At 44.1% G+C, this 23,091-nt stretch overlaps 1 protein-coding gene across 6 annotated transcripts in view; it reads right to left on the bottom strand.

Moving 5' to 3' along the window:
* Window positions 1-23,091, bottom strand: part of PRDM10 (PR/SET domain 10) — a 1,331,210-nt gene that overhangs the window by 534,632 nt on the left and 773,487 nt on the right. For all 6 annotated transcript variants that reach the window (XM_078681965.1, XM_078681964.1, XM_078681969.1 and 3 more), the window contains 2 exons: window positions 7,567-7,722; window positions 1,856-2,035 (listed from right to left, as the gene is read on the bottom strand). In XM_078681965.1, coding sequence (XP_078538091.1) covers window positions 1,856-2,035; window positions 7,567-7,722 — 336 coding nt within the window. The remainder of the gene's footprint in view (window positions 1-1,855; window positions 2,036-7,566; window positions 7,723-23,091) is intronic.

Raw genomic sequence — 23,091 nt, 5'->3', positions numbered from 1 at the left:
ATGTTTTGCATTACATATACCAGAGCTTCAGTACATTTTATCCCCCTCCTCATGTGCAGTTTCTCAGCCATGCTACTTTCCGTGGCTCATCAAGGAAATTTATGGTGGCATTTAACAGCACCTGACATTTTACTACTTATTGCATGTATACCTGCCTACAGTATTGAATTTTTATGCTGTTGCAACTACTGCACGCGATGCCCTGTCTTGCCACACTGTGAGTTGGAGCAGCCTTTTCCCATCACATGCAGGTGATTGGCACAGCCTAGAGTCGAGGCATGCTTCTTGTCTTTACAGAGCCTTCACCGTTGCGGTCTGTTCTAGGTTGACCCTTCATGCATGGCTTGCAGCATTTGCACTCCTCTTTTAGCTCGCCCTTTCTACTCCCACTCAATTCTCACACCTCCTCACAGTCCTCGATTCATTCTTCCTTTGCCATTAACTGTCTCCTCTCTCCTCCCATTCTCCGCTATTCCATGGGTCTTCTTTTCACTTCACTGTCTGACGCACCCATCCTCGCGCCGTCCTGCACCTTCACTTTCTCCCTATCTTCCTCTCACTACGTTATTATGTCTCGCCCGACCCCATCTCCGGCCTTCGCTCTCTTCCATTCACCATCTGTCCTTCGTCCTTTCAACTCAGTCATTCCATTCTTACCCCTCCTTCATTCACCACTGCCTCTCACCCTTCTGCAATTTTCATTCCTACTCTCACCTTTATCCGTTCGCTTCTTCTCCAGATCTTTTCGTCTTTGCCATCTCAGCCCTCACTACTCTCCTGTCCTCACTTCCATTCTCTTCATCCGTTCTTACTCTAATGTCCCCCCTCAGTGCCAGTAGGTGGTATTTGCAGCTGTGTCGCTTATGTCCCATGCCTGGCCACTCCTTCCCTCGTCTCAGATAATATAGTTTTTTTTAAATTCTATGGCTTTATTTCTAGAGCGTCCATTACTGCATGCGACCCCACGTCAGTGGCCTGCATTTGTACCTGGGTGCTGTGTGAGCAAGGTGTACACTTCACAGCCTCTTACAAAATCAATTTTCTTTTCCTCCTCACATGCAGTTAGGGTTTCAGTACCATCCGTCCGAAGGTGAAATGTATCAAACAATTTAAGAACAGTAGCTGTTGTAGCACCCAGGATAATGTACGCGCTTCATGGCTAAATACTTATAATATCCCAAAGGCGAGACGTATTGGCTATGCCAATGCTTGTTTGTAATATATTCCCTAATTACTTTTGTTGGATTTTTATGCCCTTGAACAAGACTCAAGAAAACCTCTACACACCGTAAAAAATATCTGTACACAAGTTACTAAGACATGGATTCAAATCTTTCTACAATCTTTCCACTCTACTTGCAAAACCCAAAATCTTCCAAATTGGATAATTTTCAATCATCACCTATCACTTAGAATACTCTCGGCGAACCTGAAATCTGCCTCCTGAATGAAAAGATTCAACATTACAGACTCATAGGTCACCTGACAACAACGCTGAAGATTGTAGAAAATTCCTTTACTGGCTAGGTTCTGGTTCGACTTTGTAAAACAAACCACCCTTCCTAAATTCTGGAAAGAAGTTCCGAAGCAGCCGATAAACGCGATACATATCTAAATCTCAGTGCAGTTTTGAACGCAAGCAGGTGTAAAATTGTCTGATTACTAATCACACTCAAAAATAGAAAAGTAAAGAATCGTTGACTACCATGGATTACTTCACACTGAACATACTTAGACAGCAGGGAATCGCTCAAATCTGTTCCAAGTCACTCACTAACCTACCCAGATGGATGCATATCTTTTTGTGGCTCACTCATTCCCAATTACATCAGTGGCAAAGGTTTCTGAGACTCACCAGCATGCCCCGCCTTCGGAAGCCCATCATACACATCCGACACTTGAACATGAAGCTCTCATAGTCAGTGGAGATGAGTCGAGGTTTGAAAGCCTTGGAGCGGCTAATGCGATCCGCCTTTCTGGCTTCCCGCTCGGGGTTGTGCATTCTTTGCATATGCTCTCTCAATTTGTCCTTTCTCTTTTTTAAATAGGAAACCAGAAAATGACAAGGGAAAATTATTTAAACAAGAGGCAGGATTACTTCAGAATATGACAGATTTACTTCAATAGTCAATAAAATACATACTTAGTTCATACTGTAAAGAAAGCAAAGTCATTTTATAAACAATGCGATAGAGACAGAGCTATGAAGAGAAAAACAGACTTTACTAGCAAAGGGAATACAAAAAGCTGCAAAAGACATTCCTTGAATGGCCCAGCTGATCAGTGGCAACTTTGTCTGGAATGGGCTCTAAATGCCACGCTGTGAGTGTCCAAGTGCCTTCCCCGAGGTTCTGGGAGCTTTAGAGATCTAATCCTGTGGTGGGGCTTAAAGGAATAAAGCCAGAAGGTAAAATCTTTGACAAGGACAAACCAGGTTAGTTCATCCGACCCGTGCCCCATTGCATTCAGCGTTAAATTGTGCCTAGGTTCTGTTCTACCACGACCATTGAAAAATTCATATTTATGGTTGCCATTATTGAACTTTTGTCATTCTGGTGTCATTTTGCTAACTAAATTTTACTCTAATTCATGTGGGAATTTTTATTGTTTTGCATTTCGACTGCATCACTCTTTTGGTATGGTATTAATACTTTACAAAATACCTCAAAGTTAAGCCGGTCTGCTCTGTGCCACAGGTACCAGGGAGTTGAGATCAGGTTAATTTGGTGACTTTCAGGGTTGACCCAGACAAGGATTGTGGCCATAACTTGAGGTTTTCTACCTACCCCCTCCCAAACTAAGTACCCAAATTGCTAACAAATTGGTTATACTGTTTACCCTTAGGTATGGTTCCAGTGCTTGTCAACTACTCACATGTGAGGTCCGATGAGGTCTCACACTACCACAACAAGGTCTCTATGGGCTACGCATGCCTGGGCGTTTTGCAAACTCTTCAAGTGACAAACTTTATTTCACTATCTTTTCTCCACTTCCTGAAACTAAGCAAAAAGGTTTTCTGTACTTCTATCGATTACGGAACTTAAGACAAGAAAAAGTTGTATATGTAAATAAAGTTATCTAGGTTTTGCACCCTTCATAGACCCATATGCAATATTGAATTTTTTCTAGTTACTAGTACTATACAAATATAAACTCCAGCATGTCATTCGCTGATTATTTGGGCTGCTTACATCTCAAGCAATGACTGAATGAACCCCAATGTGCTAACCAAGGAGGAACAGGTAAGATTCTCATAGCACAGGGCAGCGAATGCATATTCAAAGTTAAATGACAGGCTCTCTTTATATGAATTTGGGTCACATATAAACTCATGAAACATATAAACGCTGGGGGACTTAAATTGTAGGTATCGAACATGTTTTTCTCTTCACCCGGATCTTTCATAGACTTACAATATTTTGAAACAGAATAGCAAGAAATGTTAATATAGAAGGTGAGGTGTTGCCTATAAAGGCAAAAATACTCTCTCTGCCTCACTCGTGATTTGCTCTGGTATTAGAATTTGCAAGAAAATGCTTCAGAATGATCTTTGGTGATCTTTAATGTCAATGGCCTGCATATCTCCTGCAACACTGCATTGCTGTGTAGTGTCAGTGCGATTATCCTTATGGTGGAACACACAAATATCCTGCGTGGTAGAAGTCTAGCACTTGCCTACTCCTTAATAAACTTTTTTTTAATACACAAAGCAGAAGGGGTCCCATTGCAACTCCTTACCAACCCAACTCAGCAGTTGGCAAACTGATACACATCCTAAAGAATCGCTATTTGGAAGAGACACCTACAATACATCCCTTCCAAACAACGTCTCCTTAATGGAGTCACAGCCCTGTTTTAGGGGAGACAACCCCTACTCTGTTCGGTCATGGAAGTGTGATTGAGCTCTTCTCAGCATTGCTTCTGGTGTATAAAATCCATAGGAGGTTGGAGAAATGAAGTATGTGTGCAGTTTCACCGGATTTCTTTAACTTACAATATGAAAGGTGTCACAAGGTACCTAATATATGAAGATTGATTAAGGACGTGGCTGTGCATTAATATGGACAGAGTTCAATACAAGCTTTTAGATCACTCAAAATTGTGTACAGAACATGCCAGTTTTATTTTCTATAATAGTGGCCTAATTCAGTAACTCACAGACATTGATGTCAACCCATCTGGGTGGCCGCTAGAACATTCTGCACTAGCATTTTAGAAAGAGCTTAAATGATCTTTTTTTTTTAAGTGAATACCTTTGTTGCGCAAAACCTCGCAAGCTAAAGGAAATGCGACATCAATGGCAAAGCACCAAACACATGCTCCAGTCATAAGCACTGCGTATTACCTAAATAGAGCACATACTAATCCGTTGCCTTTATCATGCATTATTTTTGGAAGGGTGGCTGTTCCTCTAAGTATGCATTGCATGTTTTACTGACAGTTTGTGAGAAAGTGAGTTTCTGTTGCAGTACCCCCCCACTTTTTGCCTGATACCTGATGCACTTTTCCTAGGTGTGCTCTGGGTCCCTGCCAATCAGGTACCTAGGGACTGTGTTCCTTTCCTAAAAAACTATACTAAAGCCTAAACCCAATTGGCATCTCTGGCCACATGTCAGCCCCTAGTAAATGGTACCCTAGGTACCCAGGGCATTGTGACCAGAGAAGACCCCTAAGGGCTGCAGCACTTATTGTGCCACCCTTAGGGGCCCTGTACCTTGACACCCACACACTGCCTTTGCAGACTGAGTGTCTAGGTACAGAACTAAACATAGAGTCGACATGGCACACATCCCTGTGTGCCATGCCCACAACCCCACTGACCTGGCATACATCAGCCACCCCTCAAGCTGGGTGCCCTATGCCAGTGGTGTGGGCACAGGTGCATGAGCCCTGTGCCCCTACAGTACCCAGGGCCATTCCTGGGCACTGTAAGTACAGTGATGCCATTAAGAGTATATGGTGCTGGGAGGTTATCATTACGAACACCACAGCACCATAATGGCTACACTGAACACTGACAAGTTTGATATCAAACATCTCACCACATTAAACCCACACTGATGCCAGTGTGGGATTTAATGTAAAATGCACTACAGAGGGCATCTTAGAGATGCCCCCTGAAACCTAACCTACAATCCACCTCTGGGCTGAGTGGCTGCCACACAGCAGACATGTTGCTGGATCCCTGGGTGGAGAGCCCCTCGCTCTCCTGGGCCTGCAACAATGCACATCCTGGGCGAGGTGCTAGGTCTCGTCCCCCAGGATGGGCAGGGGGACGCTTCAAAGGCATGCCGCCTCTGTGAGCTTCTCCAGACCATTTGCTGTACCCAGCAACTTGCCCCCACCAGTCCTGACCCCCACTCTGGTGGGAAGACTGGCAGGAAAAACTCCGTCAGGAAGGGGGGGGGGTGCCAGCCTGTGCCAACCCCACCTCTCAGGTGGGAGAGACGAGGTGAAGCACGAACCCGGGCTCTGGCCATCTTGAAGATGGGGAGCCCTGCCCAATCACAGCTAGGCTCCTGTCCCCCTCCCACAGGAGAGGAGCAGGCTAGGGAGTGTACCCACCCCAGGACAGGTAACGCCCCTAAATTCAGTATTTAGGGGCTCCCTGAACCTTCCTTCCTTAGATCCAGATACCGAAACAAGAAAGAAGAACAAGCAGCAAGAAGACCTGCTGTGCAGCTGCTAAAAAGAGGAAGACACCAACTGATTTGGCCCCAGCCCTACCGGCCTGTCGACCCTTGAACCTGCTCCTGCTAAACCCCGGCGTCTCCAAATGTAAATGTAAATGTAGTTGAGCTTATATAGCGCACAGCTACCCGCAGTGGGTTTCCCGGCGCTTGCTTAGGGAACCCTTCCTGGTATTCCCCAGTGAGATAGCAGGGTATCCACAAGGTGAAAGTCAGGCATCCCGCCGCGAGGGGCCGTTGTGGAGATTAAGCAAGCTATTGCCCAGAGTCGCAGAGTGTGAACCCGTGAGTCGAGGAGGCACCGGGGCGAGAATTATCGAGTCCGTGGAATTTTTAGCCCAAGACCCGCCGAGGCGGGGAATGGAACCCTGGTCCAGGACCGATCTCAGCTTCCGGGTCTGCTGCCTCTAACCCCTGAGCCACACTTCTCCACTCCAGTGGTCAGCAACCTCAAAAACCCTGGAGGACCTGACTGCCTTGTGACTCTGACTACCTGGGTCTCCCCTCACCCAGCCGCCCGAATGCCCACTGGCAGTGCAACCTGTACCCTATTCTACTTCACCATTTGCCCCGAGCAAGTGACGAAGAGCCCAGCTCCCACAGCGGCGTGGCCTGCTAGCCAGCAGCCACCAACTGAAGGCCCCCTGCCTCTCATTGGATACCATTGGGCTTAACTACTTCTGCACCTGGCCGACCCTGTGCCGCTGAGGGTGTACTAACTGTACCTACCTGACCCTGGGGGACCCCTGAGTCTATGCCCAGAACCTTAACTTCACCAGTTAAGTACTCACCTGAAAACCGATGACTCCCTTTCCTGCTATAGGATAACATGGACTGGTTTGACTCGAAAAATATTCTAAGTGTAAAGTTTTTCAGTGAAATTTCTTCTAAGTGTGAAGTTTTGAAATGTTAAAATATTCATCTAAAATCAGCCGAATAGTGAAATCCGAAGTACTCCCCTGTAACCAGGAGAGAAGCCAGTGCTGTATCTTTTAGCCCAGTACTGAACCGCAAAAGTAATCACAACCGTGGTTACTAGTAATCTAAATTTAGTCAATGGGAAACCATTGACTGTTTTTCTGTGAAATTTCTTCTGTCTACTTTTGAAAATTACAAATATTCCTTAAAAATCGTACCTACTACTGAAACGTAATTGCTTACCTGTTTTAACCAGTGCTGGCCCTAGGAGCCCAGTCCTGGACTACAAAAGTAACGAGAACGTACTTTAACTGCAACTTGATTTTCCTCCCATTGGATAACATTGCCAGATTTTCATATAAAAGTTTCAAAGTAGCTTTATATTTCTTAAAAATCATAGCAATAGCCAAATCGTTTTTGCTAAACTGTTTCCAGCTAAGACCCCAAGACTGAAACTAGGATCCAGTCCTGGGACTACAAAAGTAATCGATAAAGTAACTAGGTGCATTTATGTAGGAAACCCATTGAGCTCAATGTTAAATTGTGTTTAGAATTGTGTTGCCTACTGTAACCATTGTACCTATAGTGTTTACAAAGTTTATTGCCTCTTTGCAAAGTAATTATATGAGAGTATTCATATCGAGAAAAGTAGATTTTTATACCTGTTGGTTCTAAAAATAAAACAACTATATCTTTTGATATAAAAACAATTGGCCTAGAGTTCAGTCCTTGAGTCTGTGAAACCTTTTGCTGACTGAGTGTGTACAACAAATGCTTTACATTGTCCTCTGGTACTGCCTTACTGCTCGACCAAGCTACCACTTTAGACAGTAAGGTCACATCTGGCTTTAACCTCTGTTATACCTCTGGGGTTTGTGGACTCTATACACACTGTACCTTATTCTGGTCCAGTATATATAGAGCCACTTTCTCACACAGTTGGCTTGTATATGCTTACCTTGAATTGTTTGCCACACGTGGAACAGAGGAAGTCCTTGCGATCTGAATGGCGTAGCATGTGGAGCCGAAGCTTGTCAGGTCGGCAGAAGCCTTTATTGCATTCCGTGCACTGGTAAACCTTCTCCGAGTGGAAACTGCGCACATGCTTTTTCACCTGTCGAAGAAGAAGACAGCTTGCTTTTAAAATAGTAAGACTTAGGACATATGATAAGAAAACCTTAGAATACGTATTTTAACAAGAGAGCTGTGGCAGAGTTGAGCAATAGCTCTCAATGATGGGTCTATACAATCTGTTCAAACACTCAGGCCACTTTTTCTACCCCAATGAATCAAACACAAGGATATCTTTGGAAGAAACACCCAAGAGACCTCTTTGTTTCATTCACAGTCCAGGGTACAACATAACAACACAAAGAACATTATATAATAGGAAATGGATACTCAAATAATCCCAACATCACACATGCTAAAGTATGTAACAGTTAGCCAGACAATAGTACTCATATACCTAGGACCCATCCAGACAATTCTTCCCGAAATCCACCTGACCACAATAGCCTGCAGCTATGCAAAGTGTTTCTTGCATGCCTACTGAAGAAAATACCCACTTGATTATAACACAGACAGTCAGTCCTCACTCAAACTAGGATGATAGTGCATAGCACTGTCAGTAAACTACGAGACAGGGCATAGCACTGTCAGTAATTGTAATTATAAATTGCATTTATATAGGGCTTACTACCTCTGGCGAGGCATTGAGGCACTTTGCGGCAGGTAGCACGCTACTCCGGGATCCACGATTATAGAGGTTAGTAGATGAGTAACTTTTTTTCTTTTCTTTTTGTATTAGTTTTGTTAAGTTTGTACTCTAGATTCTTGTGTTTAGTATAAATTAGAGTAGGAAAAGAATGATGGGAATAGATTTGAAAGGGGAAGTGGTAAGTACATTTAGCCCTATTGCAGCTGTCATCGGGGGCCGGAGTTGGGGTCCCAGGCCCCCAATGAATAAACCGGCCTGTCAGATGTGATCCCTTGGCCAACTGGACGCTGGGGAGGGGCCCCAAGCATGCCCCCTCCCAGCATGAATAAAATGGCAAGTACTTTGTGTGGAGACTGCCAGGCCTACCCCAGGGGCAATGAATCACCAAACAGCAGAGCTCCACATGCTCTTAGGTTGCATGGGGGGGGGTTCAAAGATCACCTCCTTCCCCTGCTCATATCTGATGCCCCGTTGGGCTGGTTTGGATGCTTTTGGGGTCATTTTGCTCCAGGTGGCGAGCCCTAGCCACCTGAAGCACTTTGAAGGGAGCTGGTTCCATGGGATCCCTGCACCAGCCTTTGCCCTTTGTTTCCTCTGGAGCTTTTCTCCTCCATGTTGCAGAAGCCCAGTCTTTCTCCCAATTTGTTCCAGAGGAGGGGGGGTGGGTGGTTGTAAGGGTACTAGCTTCCCCGGTCATGGGGAGAGACCCAGTGGGTTAACTGAAGTTACAGTCCTTGGTCCAGATGACATCAGGGGGTTCTTCCTTCCAACTGTCCATGGGCCACTGTCTCCAATCCCAGTGTCCAGCAGAAAACCACAACCAAGTGAGAGCTCTCTTCCTTGCGCAAGACCTTTTAAGTCTGAGCGGGAGGTGCCTGCAGAGAGGCACCTCTGGCCTATCCTTGGGTGCCACATCACCTCTCTGCGCCTATCTCAACCTTCATGCACAGCCTGCTAGGACATTTCAAAATGGTGTCACCCAGGAGTCACTTGCTACATCTGCTATGGGGGCTTCAGCTGCGCCCCTCGCTGACAACCCTGCCAGGGCCTTTTTTTTTTTAACAAATCCTCACAGGAAGCTCACTCATGTGTTGGCTGCAGCAGTCTGGGCTCCCGCCTTTGGTTAGTGGGCTTGGGCAAGCCGATCAATGGAGCAGTGTGACTGCTGATTAATTGATGCAGACCTTCAACCCTACCCCTTTCCTCCTCAGGAGGTGAGCAAAGTATTGTTAGTTACTCTCTTTGTGTGGGGAGGCATTTGTTCCCACAACTGGAGATAGATGTAAATAACTTAGCACAGCAGGGTGTCAAAAGGTCTGGGCTCTGATCTTGAGCTAAGCTAGAGGAATATTACATTCTTGGATGACCCATAAGCTATTCAGATATCTTTTTAGAACTTGCAAAATTGATTTCCCACACAGGTTACCTCGCAATTCAAGGTGTCACTGGTCTCTCTAGGCCTAAGGAAGCGAAGCTGCATTCTAAGGAAACCCTCCCCATAGGTGTATAATGAAGTGTCACTGCAGATGAGGCAGTAAACCACACTGGCTTTCCCTATAAGTGTACGCTAACATTATGAGGCCTACCCCACGCCAATATCCAGTCCTGCAGAGTTCCTTCTGTGTCAGGCTACCTGTGTGCAGTTACTGAGCTGCGCACAACAGGAGTCTCACACACGTAGCCCTCACACGTCTGCACACACGTTCACAGGTAACCAGCAAAGTGCACCTTACCCTTTCTGCATCGCAGCAGCCTTATCTTAAAAGGCAGACACTGGCATTAAACATGCACAGTTCATTTACTATGAGTTTATCGTGACTGAGTCACAGGTTATGATGCTCCCCCACAGTGAAAGATTGAAAACCAGGTGATCAAACCCAATAAATCTGGGCGGATTAGACGGGCAGAACCCATCATCACAAAAGAATTATCTTCAAAATGGAGCCTGTTTGAAAAGATGCTGTCACCCATTGGTTCAGTAGTTAGTAGTCATCTTGTATAGAATACCCTTTGGCAAGTGGCATCAGGTGCAACATTTATCCAAATAGGTTGTATTCATGTTATAGACCTCAGAAAAATAAAGGGACGATTGGGCCCTTTAGTATTTGAACCAATGACCATGAGTTTCTTCACAGTTGTGTATAGGTGAGACACTACCAAGCTTAACCTGCTGACAGTAAGACAGACTGGAAGGATACCTGTTCCAGGGGCATTTTGTTACTAAATAGTAAATACAGTTATTATGGGTATTTATATGGATGGGTTTTCTCTAGCAAATATAACCTTACCAAGTGTGATGTGCATATGTGTATGCATCGGTTAATTTAACTTTTTCCATGTAAACACTTCTGTGCTTAAAACACCTGCCCATTACCCCACAAGGGGACAATTCTTTTGGCACCTAGTCCCGGAAACCAGGAAAGGCTCCCTGATCTCTGAGGAGAGCTGCCATCCACTTATGTGTTTTTCTGTAGCAACAATTTCTACCGTTTGATGAATGGAATCAACAAATGACAAGGAGCACAGTCTAATCCTCCTGCATCCTACCATGCACATGCACTCACAGAATCAGCTCATGAAGTCGCAGTGAACGTCTGCATCAACTCGGCTCATCGGCCTGCTGGCCAGTGCGTTCACAGAATGCCTGCCAATTGATTGCCCAATTTTAGTGGTATGGAGCGTTGTGGTATTAGTTGTTCTGACTATTTTAGATTTACTCTAAGTTATCACCAGATTGTTTGAAGAGATCTCCTATTTTAAGGCTAATTGTTGAGAATTGGCTGCATGGCTTTTTTTTTTTTACTGAGTGGGCGTTTTGTTCTGATGAAGTAAGTGCTTGTTCTGTGCGGGCTGCTCGCAAGGGCTCATTTGGCTGTCCTGTCTATTGTATAGGGATTGGTTATCTGTAGCCCGTTTGTCTACTCATTTACACATACTTTGACAGTAACATATGCTTCAGTGTCGATATAGAGATTATATATTGCACACTTTACTCCACTGCTGGTCCCCACCCTAAGAGCGCCATACTGCCTATGTGCCAGCCCATGCCAAGGAGAAGGTGTAGGTAGGCATACGGCAGGACGCCAGGGCTGTCTAGAGGGCCGCCAGCCACTGTCCTTTTTGTGGGGGCTTAACTCAACTTGGAGGAGACTGTCATGAAACATAAGGAAATTAAGATGTGTTCATATTGGAATATGATATGCTGATCCTGGGATGCTGCGAGAAGGCGGCAGATGTTGCAGGGAGGAGGTAAGCTGTGAAATGTACTGTGGAAAAAACTGACCTTTGAGAATTTACTCCTTTTAATTGAAAGCATATTTCCCCGCACAAGAACATTTTAGAAAGAAGTGGACTAATTATGTACCTAAAATATAGCATACAATCAAAAGGCAGGGCTATTCTAATGAAAACGGAAATACTTACCCCAAAGGATAAAAGGAGGAAGGGAAAACATCTCTGCATATAGGTTCACTGGAAAGCTTGATGTATTCCTACATTTTCCCCAATTAAGCAAAGTAAAAATGAGTACACTCCCTCTGACTTATGATAAAACGGGTGGAAAAGGATTATTTATTCAAGAAAATCTACATTCCACTAATATGATGCTGCAATGTACTGGTACTATTACTTAATTGTCAAAAGCACCTACATATTCACATTAATACACCCAGAGAAACTACCTTGATAAGGTACCCTTTGGAGTATACTTTGCCAGATATTAATGTAGGCCACCTAGTCTGTTCAACTGCTAAAGAAGAAGAAAAGGAGACTTTGGAGCTCTTTAACAGCTCTCTAAGTGAAGGCTTCCTGTACACTGATGAACTGTCGAATATTTCTGATTTTCCAGTGAATAATCCCTTTCACCTCCTTGGAGACTATATCCAGCTATCAGAAGCTATACATGTTTTGCAGCGGATTTTGGACTCCATTTTAAAACTGCTGGAAACACGACGGACAACTCTGATCATATACTGGTAGTTTTAGCCAAAATATTTAATAATAGCCATCACTAAGGGCCAACCTCAAGATCCTAGTAGAAAATTTGTTTTAGATTCTAACACGTTCAAACTGCAAGAAGAGGGTTTAGATCTAGAAATAACTCAAAATCTATGTACAAGAAGCACAGCCATTGAAGTTGGGAAATCAAATTTAGAGAAGAATAAAACTTAGGAAGCATTTGGCACAGAAAAAAATCAATTATTCTCAGAATATCATATAACACCAAAGTCTCCCCAATATCTCAGAGGCTACTCTTCCCTGCTTTCCCATGTTTAACGGACAGTTTAAAAATGCGGTACAACACCTAGTTGAATTAGGTGGCGACTGAGTTCCCTGAAAGTGGAAATTGTACTGATTTTATTGAATCTCATGTGTTGACTTTAGTGATAACATGGAGCAAAGTTTCAATCTTTTGGAATCTGAATTTAAATTTAACTACCAAGTTATTAAAGAAAATAGCAACACAGTATCAAAAGCAGGACATAATGTGTATAATATCCTGTAGCTGTCCCAATCATCAGGGAAATTTGCCTATGATTTATCAGTTGTCGAATTAGAATACCTCTTCAGAGGAGGCAATAGCCCAGTAATAGATAAAAAATATTGTACCTGCTGGATGTTTACCCACCGTTTAATTCTCTAACTTCTGCTGAAATCAAGTTAGTCCTGTTCCCTGATAAACATGATTTGTCAAAAGCAAGAGTAGAATTTCGGTCAAGCCCAGACCCAACGATAATCTTGAGTTATTGTGATATGTTTCGTATAAGTGGATTTGACGTACTGCCTTTTCTATCTAAGCCATCAGTAGAGAACGTTTGGTAAATTTCTCCTATTGAGGAATATTCCACAATTTCAAACATTTCTCAATAATTTGCATAAAATACATGATGCTGCAGGTACTGTAGGAGTCCAAGTTAACGGAGAAAGAAGGTATATTAAAGCCTTGGAGAAGCCTATTCTTGATGTGAGAGGCAAATAGATGTACTGGTCTTGGTTACAAGAAAAGTTAAATGGGAACAAATTACATAAGGAATTCAGGACACCATTTTAGCTAAACATTTTGTCTCTTTTCATAGAATTTGGCAGGACTGCATGCTGAAAAAATCAATTATCTAATAAATCTGACTGCAGCTATCATACGCCTAAAGGAAACAAGGCTGATTGAAACTTTAACAATAGAAAAATACTATCTGATTAATAGTCCTGCCTATAGTTCTAAAAAAGTCACAGTAAAATAGGTGTGGCAATACTTTTAACAGACTATAATTGGAACTATAAGCTGATATCTTACCCTAACAATACCCTACAATGTAGTCAGATTGATTTTTTCAAGTCTAAAGATCTGCAGATAAACTCATTCCAATGATCCAACACATATATTCTTTCCGGGTAGCAACATAAATCCATAACCACAAATTTGATTTCATAAACCGTATACCTGAAAGGGAAAAAAGCTCCCAGTTATTAATAGGAGGGGATTCAAAGATGTCTTATAGTACAATGCAGATACATTAGAAATATCACAGGGATAGTAGAGGCATGGATAGTACCTGGAGCTTTGCTTCCAAATAACTGCAAAACTGGTAAGCATGGTATACTTCTATTGAAGCATTTAAAAACCATGGTGGGCTCATACTTATCGGTGGAGTGAATTAATAAATGAGAAGGTTTTTTAGAGCGAACGCCATTCCTAAGAGTGTCCTGGTGCTGAGGACTGCAGAGCACAACAATCTAAACCTGCACATTCGGAGAGATAGCGGGGCCTGGAAGAGAGAGCATCTGATGAACCAAGACTATATTTAAAAAGGATCCTCTTCTTAATTGGCAGCCAATTAAGGGAACTTAAATGGGTGGAAATTGAAGTACGTCAGGGAAGCCTCAAAACTAAACAAGCACTGGCATTCTAGACTACCTTAAGCCGTCTAATCAGGCTTTCTGAAAGCCCAAGGTAAAGGGCATTAGCATGGTCCAAACTGTAAGTTAGTAGGGCGTGAACCACCATGTCCCTAGAATAGAAAGGCAGAAGAAAAAAACATTCCTTTAGGGCGCAAATCAGCCCAAAACAGGAATATACAACAGCAGAAACCTACAGTTGGAGGGAGAGTTGCTTATAAAACTTGACTCCAAGATGTTTGCACGCTAGCTAGTTTCAGCGCTCCGTTCATCTTGTTGTGTTGCTATGTTCGCCCTAAGTGACCAGGGTATGCCCAGACATGGATCCCTCTCTCGCTGAATCACTGGATTCCTGCTAGTCTGGCTGATGAGGTGATACCCCAAAACTGGTCCCAGTATGCTTGTTTAAGGTCAAGGGAGGCCCTGGCCTGGCAGTTCGGGCTGGACTGTTACCATGGGGAGCAGGGTCAAGATTGATTTGCATATGGCTTTGTCTGAACTGGGGTGGCATGGTGAGCAAAAGAACAATGAATTTCCCTGGATCTGTGACTGGGGATGAGTGTTTGCATGCTGTGTATCATCTTGTTGTGCTGCTAGCATAGGAGGTGGAGGAGTTGTTAGCAATTCTGGCAAGCCTAACTCCCACCAGTTGACTTGATGGGACCCAAATAAGAAATTTCTTGTTGTCAAAACATTTCCGCTGACTCCTTTGCATCCGGTTAAACACTGCGTGCATGCAAGCTTTAAAGTTCATCTCCGCAGATGTTGGATCATTCTCAAAAGAGAAAAGCAGCTGAAGCCCCATACCTCACAACTAGCCTCTAGATTCGTGAGGCGTTGCAGGAGAATTCAGTGGGAGATGTTATTGAATCCCGCTGAAAGATAGAGTAAAATCAGAGCAGCATTTTTCCTCTGATTCAGGGACAGTTTAAAGTGAAATTACACTCCTAACAAAGCCTTCTCTGTGCTGTGCCAAGAGCAGAACGAAATTGGTTTGGGTGCAGAAGCTGGTGCTCCTCCAAAAATTCATGGAGCTGATTATTAACCATCTTTTTGAGAATTCTGAATAATGCAGGAAAGCACAATTGTTCCTCTTGAAGCTGATGGTGTTCAAATAGGTCAATACCAGACTCACAAATCCATTCAATGTTTTATGGTTGCTAGGAAAGATACAATTGGATTAAGCTGGAATTCCTCATACATTTCTTCATTGATGTTGTAGATATTTCCACAGAAGAGAGAAAGTGCTTTAATCTGATGTTTCTCGTGAATTTGGCAAAAACATATTTCAGTTTCCAATAACAAAGAACTATATGTAAGGATGAAAGAGGTCAATTTCTGAAGTGCTTTCTCTTCCTAGGATTCCAAAGTGTGTTTGGAAATATTTAATATGAGAGCAATGATACGCATTCCTTTGAGCCCTTACCAAAATTAAGTTGCCCCACACTTGAAGTGCTAGGTTTTTGTGTAGTTAACAGTTCTATTCTTTGGTTTTATTGTTCATCAGCTGTACGGCTAAGACCTGACAAAGCACAATGTAGTGTCACTTCCTTGTCATATGGGCATACACCTGTTCTCCAAGCACAGAGATTGTTATTTTTATAGTCATAAGTATCACATTTATATGTTTATATTTTTCTCTCCTTAATTTCTTTGGAGCATCAATCACATTTTTCATTGATGTATTCAATCTCTTTGGACCATTCATCTGGTTTAGTTTGTCTTCATCTTAAGTTTCAGTTAAGTTGCATCTTTAATCAGTTCTGCTAATAGTTTGGATAATTATTCTATGATCAAATATAATTGAGGTCCACAAAGCATATATTCCGTATTACAACCATTTTTCCTCGAATCTTTTGTCTCTCCAATACAGAGAAGGTTTTAAAGCAATTCTTAAACATTTTCTTATTCTCTTATATTTGTGGTATTATATTAGGTTGATATGTGTAAAATCTGGTTTACTTCTTCCTTCAATTGGTATTTCAATTGGCTGAGATGTGTACCCACTTTTATTAACACATAAATTCGTTCAACTTCCACATCAGTATTTGCTGTTTGGCATGCCAGCTTCTAAATTCTGGAACTCTCCACCGTCCCCATCTCCTTTGTCTACAAATGACCATCTAACTAGCTGTAGGTATGTGTGAAGAGTAACTGGAACTGGTTTAGATATCTCAGTGCCATGAAGAATTCACCTATGTGTGTGCAAATACAAAAAGATTAAATAACTATGAATAGAATGCTATCCTTCCCTACAAGGTGCAGTTACAAAGATTAGGCTCTTTCTTCCCTAGAGCCCCAAGGTTAAGTTATGACCTAATTAAAAAATAAAAAGGTTGTGCTTTTATCCAGGCACATATGATTAAAAAGCTAATTTAGTGTTCCGGGGGTTTTTAAAATAACAATATTTTTTTTTTATAATGTACTTCAAAAGCCTGTGAGGGCAAAGTTCAGAGAGTGGAAGCAGCTTAGGAAGGTGTGGGCTAAAAAATATTTAGACCCTAAGCAGGAATTAACTATTAATTGCTCAAAGAAATCAATGCACTAGCAGAGTGCTGCTGCCCAAAATCTAGAAGTTAAAACAAAGCAAACAGTTTTTAAATTGGGTATGCAATACATCACACCACAATAGCCGAGGGTGGGGGTGATAATGAAAGGAAGTCCTAGAAAGAGTCTTAGAGCTACCATTCCATAGTTGAAAGGAGACAATTTTTAGATTGAAAAAAACAGCCTTGCTAAGTGGCCTACAGTGGTGCAGAGGACAATGAACAGTGTCAAGAAGGGCCTTGAGTCACAAAAGGCTCATCCTGAATGAATCTCAGAAATCTTGCTACAACATTAAAGATTAAGACAGGAGCCCAGTGCACGAGGCCAAAGGCGTAGAGAGTTTTAGCATGGTCAGTGGTTTCATTAGTAGACCCTCCCACAAAAGTAAAGACCACATGCACCTCTCGAGTCTGCAAGTCAGGAAAAACCAATCCTTAGCACAGTGCAAAATCTTAGTGATGCTACAAAGAAGGTGCTCAGCCCACACCATAAAAGGGAGGAAGTGAGAGGGAGCTACCATAAATAACTGCTGACCAAATGCTTCAGGAGAGTGATTGCCTGTACCAAAAAGGCCAGTGGTCTAATACCGGCCAATCGCCCACAAATGAGATATGTGGTCCCAAGTGGGTTCAAAGACAAAGTCCCGGAAACCCTCAAGAACATGGGAAAAAGTTTGGGGGAATCACCAGTGTTACTCCTAAACTGATATATAAAAGCTGAAAAACATGACAAGGAACGCATTCATTTACTTGCCCGCTTGTCGTTTGCCACCAAGGACGCTGCTGGGAGGACCCCAGGGACTCGGTATTTCGACATACCTCAAGAGGAAGGAGGAGCCAGCACTCAGCTGACCTGCGTTGCGCACTGTAAAGGTGCAGGGCATCACCCACGGCCCGGGCGAAGTCCCGGCAAGGGCGGGCCCAACCTGCGCCTGTCAGCGACCGGAGGAGGCTGGGCCGCTCTGTTTTTTTTTGTGTTTTACCCATTGAGACCAGGCTCACTGACCTGGATTAGGACCTTAGGTAAATCTGCTGGGATTATCATCTGGGGACCAGAGTTGGGGGCCTCTACTTGACGACTGAGCAGGTAATCCCCATTTTACATCTTATTTGTGTGTGGGCTCTGTGCTCCACTTATTGCTGCAGGCTATTTCCACCTTGGTGTACGCCTTGCAGTGGGAAGTGGAAAGTCCATCCCAATCTTGTGCGGGATTTCTTCCACCCTGGACCGCTGGGTTCTTGTTGGATCTAGTTGGGCCTACTTTGTAGGGGCGCCGAGCTGTTATTGTTATAATGGGCAAACCCTGGGCAGCAGGACCTATCTTAAAGGAATCCGCGAATACGGTGACCACCATGGACGCTTTCCTACAGCAAGCCGTCGGGGTTTTGGATGAGGAAATTGAACTGGCCACTAAGCAGTTGTCTCGATCCCCTATTCCCTCCTCCACACAGAGTTCTGTTGCTCTTGTATGGCCAAGGTCACCAGTTTCAGCACAGGCTTCCTGTGCCGGCCCGGCAGACGTGGCCCAAGATCCGGCCAAGGCCACCCGCATGTGCACATCAATCTCTGCCACACTGGATAGTGTTCAGTCACCAGCACCTCGGGGAGCATGTAGAGTCGTGTGTGCCGGGGAGCGGGGAAGGGAATAGAGGAGACCAAGAGGAAGTGCCCCTCAATGGGGGGCCCTGCGAAGCGGCATAAGAGTACTGTTGCACATTCTAATTCGTCAGCGCCCACTACAGAGCCCAGTACGGACCTGACACTTTTGCTTGACACATTCAAGGCAGCTTTGCTATCTGTGTTAAACTCCAAACTAGATCCAATCTTACTTCGCTAATCTGCGATTGAAAAAAATCTGACCAAAGTGACTGCTTCACAACAATGGGTTTATACAACGCTGCCCACATGCCTTCCGACTCCAAAGGCCATGAGCAATAGTTCTTGTGGGACTGGTTCTGAGCCTGGCCCCATGTTTTCTCCCAGGCCCATGCATAAAGCAGTTGCACGTGTTACAGGAAACAAATAATGGACGGAATGCTGACAATGCAAACATTCTCCCCCAGTCAATAGATCTGGGTTAAATCCATCGTTCTTTTGCCCACTACGCCAACCCAGTTTGGGCCCAGCCATATGCAAATCAGTCTTGACCCTGTGCCCCATGGGAACAGTCCAGACCGAACTGCCAGGCCAGGTCCTCCCCGGACCAGAAACAAGCATCCTGGGACCGGTTTCAGGGTATGTCACCCTTCTTCAACCAGGCCTGCTTGAATCCAGTGGCACAGTGAGCAAGGGACCCACATCTGGGCATACCCATCCCACTTAGGGCAAAAAGTGTTACAGCAAACAAATGATGGACGGAATGCTAACAATGCAAACATTCTCCCCCAGTCAATACATCTGGGTTAAATCCATTGTTCTTTTGCCCACTACGCCACCCCAGTTTGGAACCAGCCATATGCAAATCAGTCTTGACCCTGTGCCCCATGGGAACAGTCCACATTGAACTGCCAGGCCAGGTCCTCCCTGGACACAGCAATTAAGTCACCCTGTGCCCATAGCACGCTATGCTACAGCAGCACCAGCTTTGACCAGCACTGAACAATCAGCAATGACAGTAAATCGCATGGGGGTGCATCCCAAATTCAGAGCCCCATCAGACTCTTGGAACATCGCAGGGCTTGCAAGGAAGATTGATGATCCTGACTGGCTGCTTTTTTTTTTTAAGGTTTTGGCGCGATATGCCTTCAGGAAACTTGGGCTGGGCTGTCGAGAACAAATATCAGTTGGATGGCTATACAACTTTTTTCATGCCAGCTACCCTCTCTAGGTTAGGGAGAGCTAAGGGGGGCCTGGTAACTTTCGTAGCAGTCAGAGGCAGATCGGTCAATGTTCCCCACACCTCACTCACTCTAGGATCGATGTTATTAACTAGTGGATCAAACAAGCTCCTGCCGTTATATATCTTTAATGCAGGAGCTACCCAAACAGATGCATGCAATATCACACGGTTGGGCTCCTTATTGAGGAATATCACTTTGAGTGGGCAGAACCATTTTAACATACTTATTGCAGGGGATTTCAATATTCATATGTGCGGGGACATCAGGAGAGGGGGGTGGGGGTGAAAGCCACAGATTCTGCGCTCCAAGCCGGTTTTCACATGGAACACACCTCGCAGGGCTCCTTACTTAAACCTATTTTGCATGAATTTGATCTAAAATCTGCCATGAACAAGCTGTCTCTGGAGAAAACCGACATTGTCCCCACTTTCATTGGGAGAGGGTGTGAGACCTTTATTGATTTTATTTTTGTCTCCACACCATTTTATTATTATATCTCTGATTTTTCCATCAAGTTAAGTGCACACAGTGACCATAACGCTGTGTGTGTCTCAACAGGATGGCCTTGGGTAATAAAAAAAAAAATAAGGTGGATCAGGTGCTTCACCTAAAAGCCATGAAAGGGGGGAGGAGATTGAAGTGGGGTCAAATCCTCCAGGAACAGCTACGAGTCCCTTTTAACTCCGTGCCACAGGGAAGTTGCTATCTGTTTTGGCAGTGAGGCCAATCCCCTGAACATCATGGAGGCTTTTGGAGGCTTTTGTGGTGCCATTGTGACTCTATTTCAGGCCCCAGTTAGGTGTTTATCGCACTCAGGACTGAGATGACTCAATTCTGAGTGCTCCAGTGTCTCTAGGAAAATGAAAGAGGCCCTAGAAGCAACACCTCATGACCCCGTGGCTGATGAGAGCCTTTGAAGAGCCTACAAAGCTAACCTGGGAAAGCATAAGTCTGCTCTGAAAGAGGAGGCTTGGTCGGAACTGGTTGAGGCCAGTACTATGGGTGATAGCTCCAAGTTCTGGAGCATTATTAACAGCCCTCTTTTAGTAGGCGACACTGGTAACTCAACCGATGCCAATATCAAAAAGGAGGATTGGGTAAGCCATTTTGAGCGCTAGTTCCAATCTGATCCATACCCGGGGAAGGGTGGGAAAGTTCAGCAGGTAAATGCGAGGTCGTATTCATGGCACATGAGGTGAGAGCCGGCATTATGGGACTGACTAAAAACAAGGCCCCAAACCCAGATGGGAGACAACTGACCTTTATATCATGAACATAGATACTTGGGTACCTGCACATACGGCAATTATAAACGTGTCGGTTCAGGTTGGCCATCCAGGCTCATGGGCTTTTTCGGTTACTCTATGTTTTCAAACAGGGTGACCGGGATAACATTCATCTCTACAGACCCATATCCCCTATAGATTCAGTGGTGAAGGTGATGGGTCGCATGGTTCTAGATAGACTAATGACCTGGACAGATGAAAACAACATCCTAACCGAGGCACAATATGGATTCCGCCCAGGTCGTTCTACAGTGGACCGATGTTTGAACCTGTACATGGTTTTGAACAAGTACACTGTGGCTCGTACCGGCTCCATCCATCTAGCATTTATGGATTTGTCCTCGTCATTTGACCATGTGAACAGGTCAAACCTTTGGTGGATGGTGCTTTCTATTGGTATTGACAGGGACATCGTTTTGTTCCTAAGGGACCTTCATAATGACTCAAAAGAGGATGTCAATTATTTGAAAGACCTTAAAGTGACCTGCAAATTTGCTATTAAGAGAGGGGTGCGACAGAGGACTTTCCTTTTCAACTTGTGGATTAACTCCCTGGAGAAGGCCCTTTTACATTTAAAAGCTGATTGCCCGCAGGTGGGGAAGCGTAGTGTGCCGGTCCTATTGTATGCAGATGATGCTATCTTCATTGAGAGGACAACTAGGGGCCAGCAATTATTGTTGAACACTTTTGTCCATTTCATGAAAGACCTGGACTTGTTAGTCAATCACAGTAAATCGTTCATTATGCAGGTGGGACCGGGTACAGCTAAGCCTTATACTTTTAAGATAGGAACTATATCAATCCGCAAGACAAATGTTTTTTCATATCTGGGAGTAGTGTTTAATGATGCCCTGAGCTGGTGCCCCTTGATCAGTCGAAAGGAAGGGGACCTGGCCAGATCGATTGCTGCCTTTTTAAACTTTGCTTCCAGAGTGGAAGGGAAATCGATCAGGGCACTCCGGAAGATCTGTGGAGCTAAATGTATTGTGAAATTCACTTATGGGAGCGGATACGGGGTTACACTGGGCACGAGGCACTGCAAATCGTTAAAAAACACATTTTTGAGACAGGTGGTCTCTTTCCCGCAGAGCTACCCATCGTATGTTGTGCACGAAAAGTTGGGGATGGCCTTTCTCTCTGATAAGCTGACTTTTCGTCCCCTAACCTTGTGGATAAAGATTTGGATGAAGAAAGAGAACACCCTCAGCAAGGACATTCTTAGGGACTGTCTCTCTCTTGACCATGTCAATCGTATCCGCTGGTGAAAGTATCTTAGAGAATGCATTTGCAGCTTAGGAAGGGCAGATGTATTTGATATCCAGATGCGATATGTAGTAGGAATCTAACTCAGCTGAAAGAGCAATTTTTTGAAAGACGCCTTTGGGATAGCGAGGAAATGGAGCCGAGAAAGCCCAGAGGGCATAGGTACATCGCTCTGAAAACAGTGTCCACTGTTGAACCATATATTTTAGGAATTAAAAGTAACGTATAGTTTCTTAACTGTCAGTGTAGTTTTGTAGCTTGAAGAATTTTCTGGATTCACATGCTGTGCATTATCACGCCATCTAGTGGTTGGATCCGGAATTGTTATATTTGGCCTCTTTTTTCCCCCCCCACTATTTGGTATCTTTCTGTGACGTCCACAGGCTTCCTCTGGAAGCTCCCACCTTTGGTCGCCATCTTTGGATTCCTATTTTTTTTGCCTTTTCCTCCTTCCCCTTTGTCTCATCTTTCTTGGTGGAGAAGGGTGGGTTTGTTAGTGAATCCAGAAAATTCTGAAAGCTGCAAAACTACACGGACAGGTAAGAAATTATACGTTTTGCAGCATGAATCTTTTCTGGATTCACATGCTGTGCATAGATTTTGTAGCTGTTTGTTAGTTCCGTGGTGGATGGGTGGAAGATGAGCGTTGGTTTGTGAACAGATGTTGCAGGACTTTTTGTCCTACTTGTGCTTCTTTATTCATTGTGATGTCCACACACTAGTGTCCTGTGAAAGCGAACACTGAAGACCATGTTGCTGCCATGCAAATGTCTTGAATTGGAGTATTGGCTGGAAAGGCGACTGTTGCTCCTTTTTTGTTTGTTGAGTGAGCCCATGGAGCTATTTGTAATGTTTGTCCTGCTTGTTTGTGGCACAATTGAATGGCTTGTGCCTCCTTCAGTGTGAGCATCTGTGGCGTAGCCTTGTGTAGTGGC

The sequence above is a fragment of the Lissotriton helveticus genome, chromosome 3_1 (assembly GCF_964261635.1).
Source record: "Lissotriton helveticus chromosome 3_1, aLisHel1.1, whole genome shotgun sequence".
NCBI lineage: Eukaryota > Metazoa > Chordata > Amphibia > Caudata > Salamandridae > Lissotriton > Lissotriton helveticus.
Note: the sequence above shows the minus strand (reverse complement) of the source record. Positions and strands in the feature narration are given on the sequence as shown.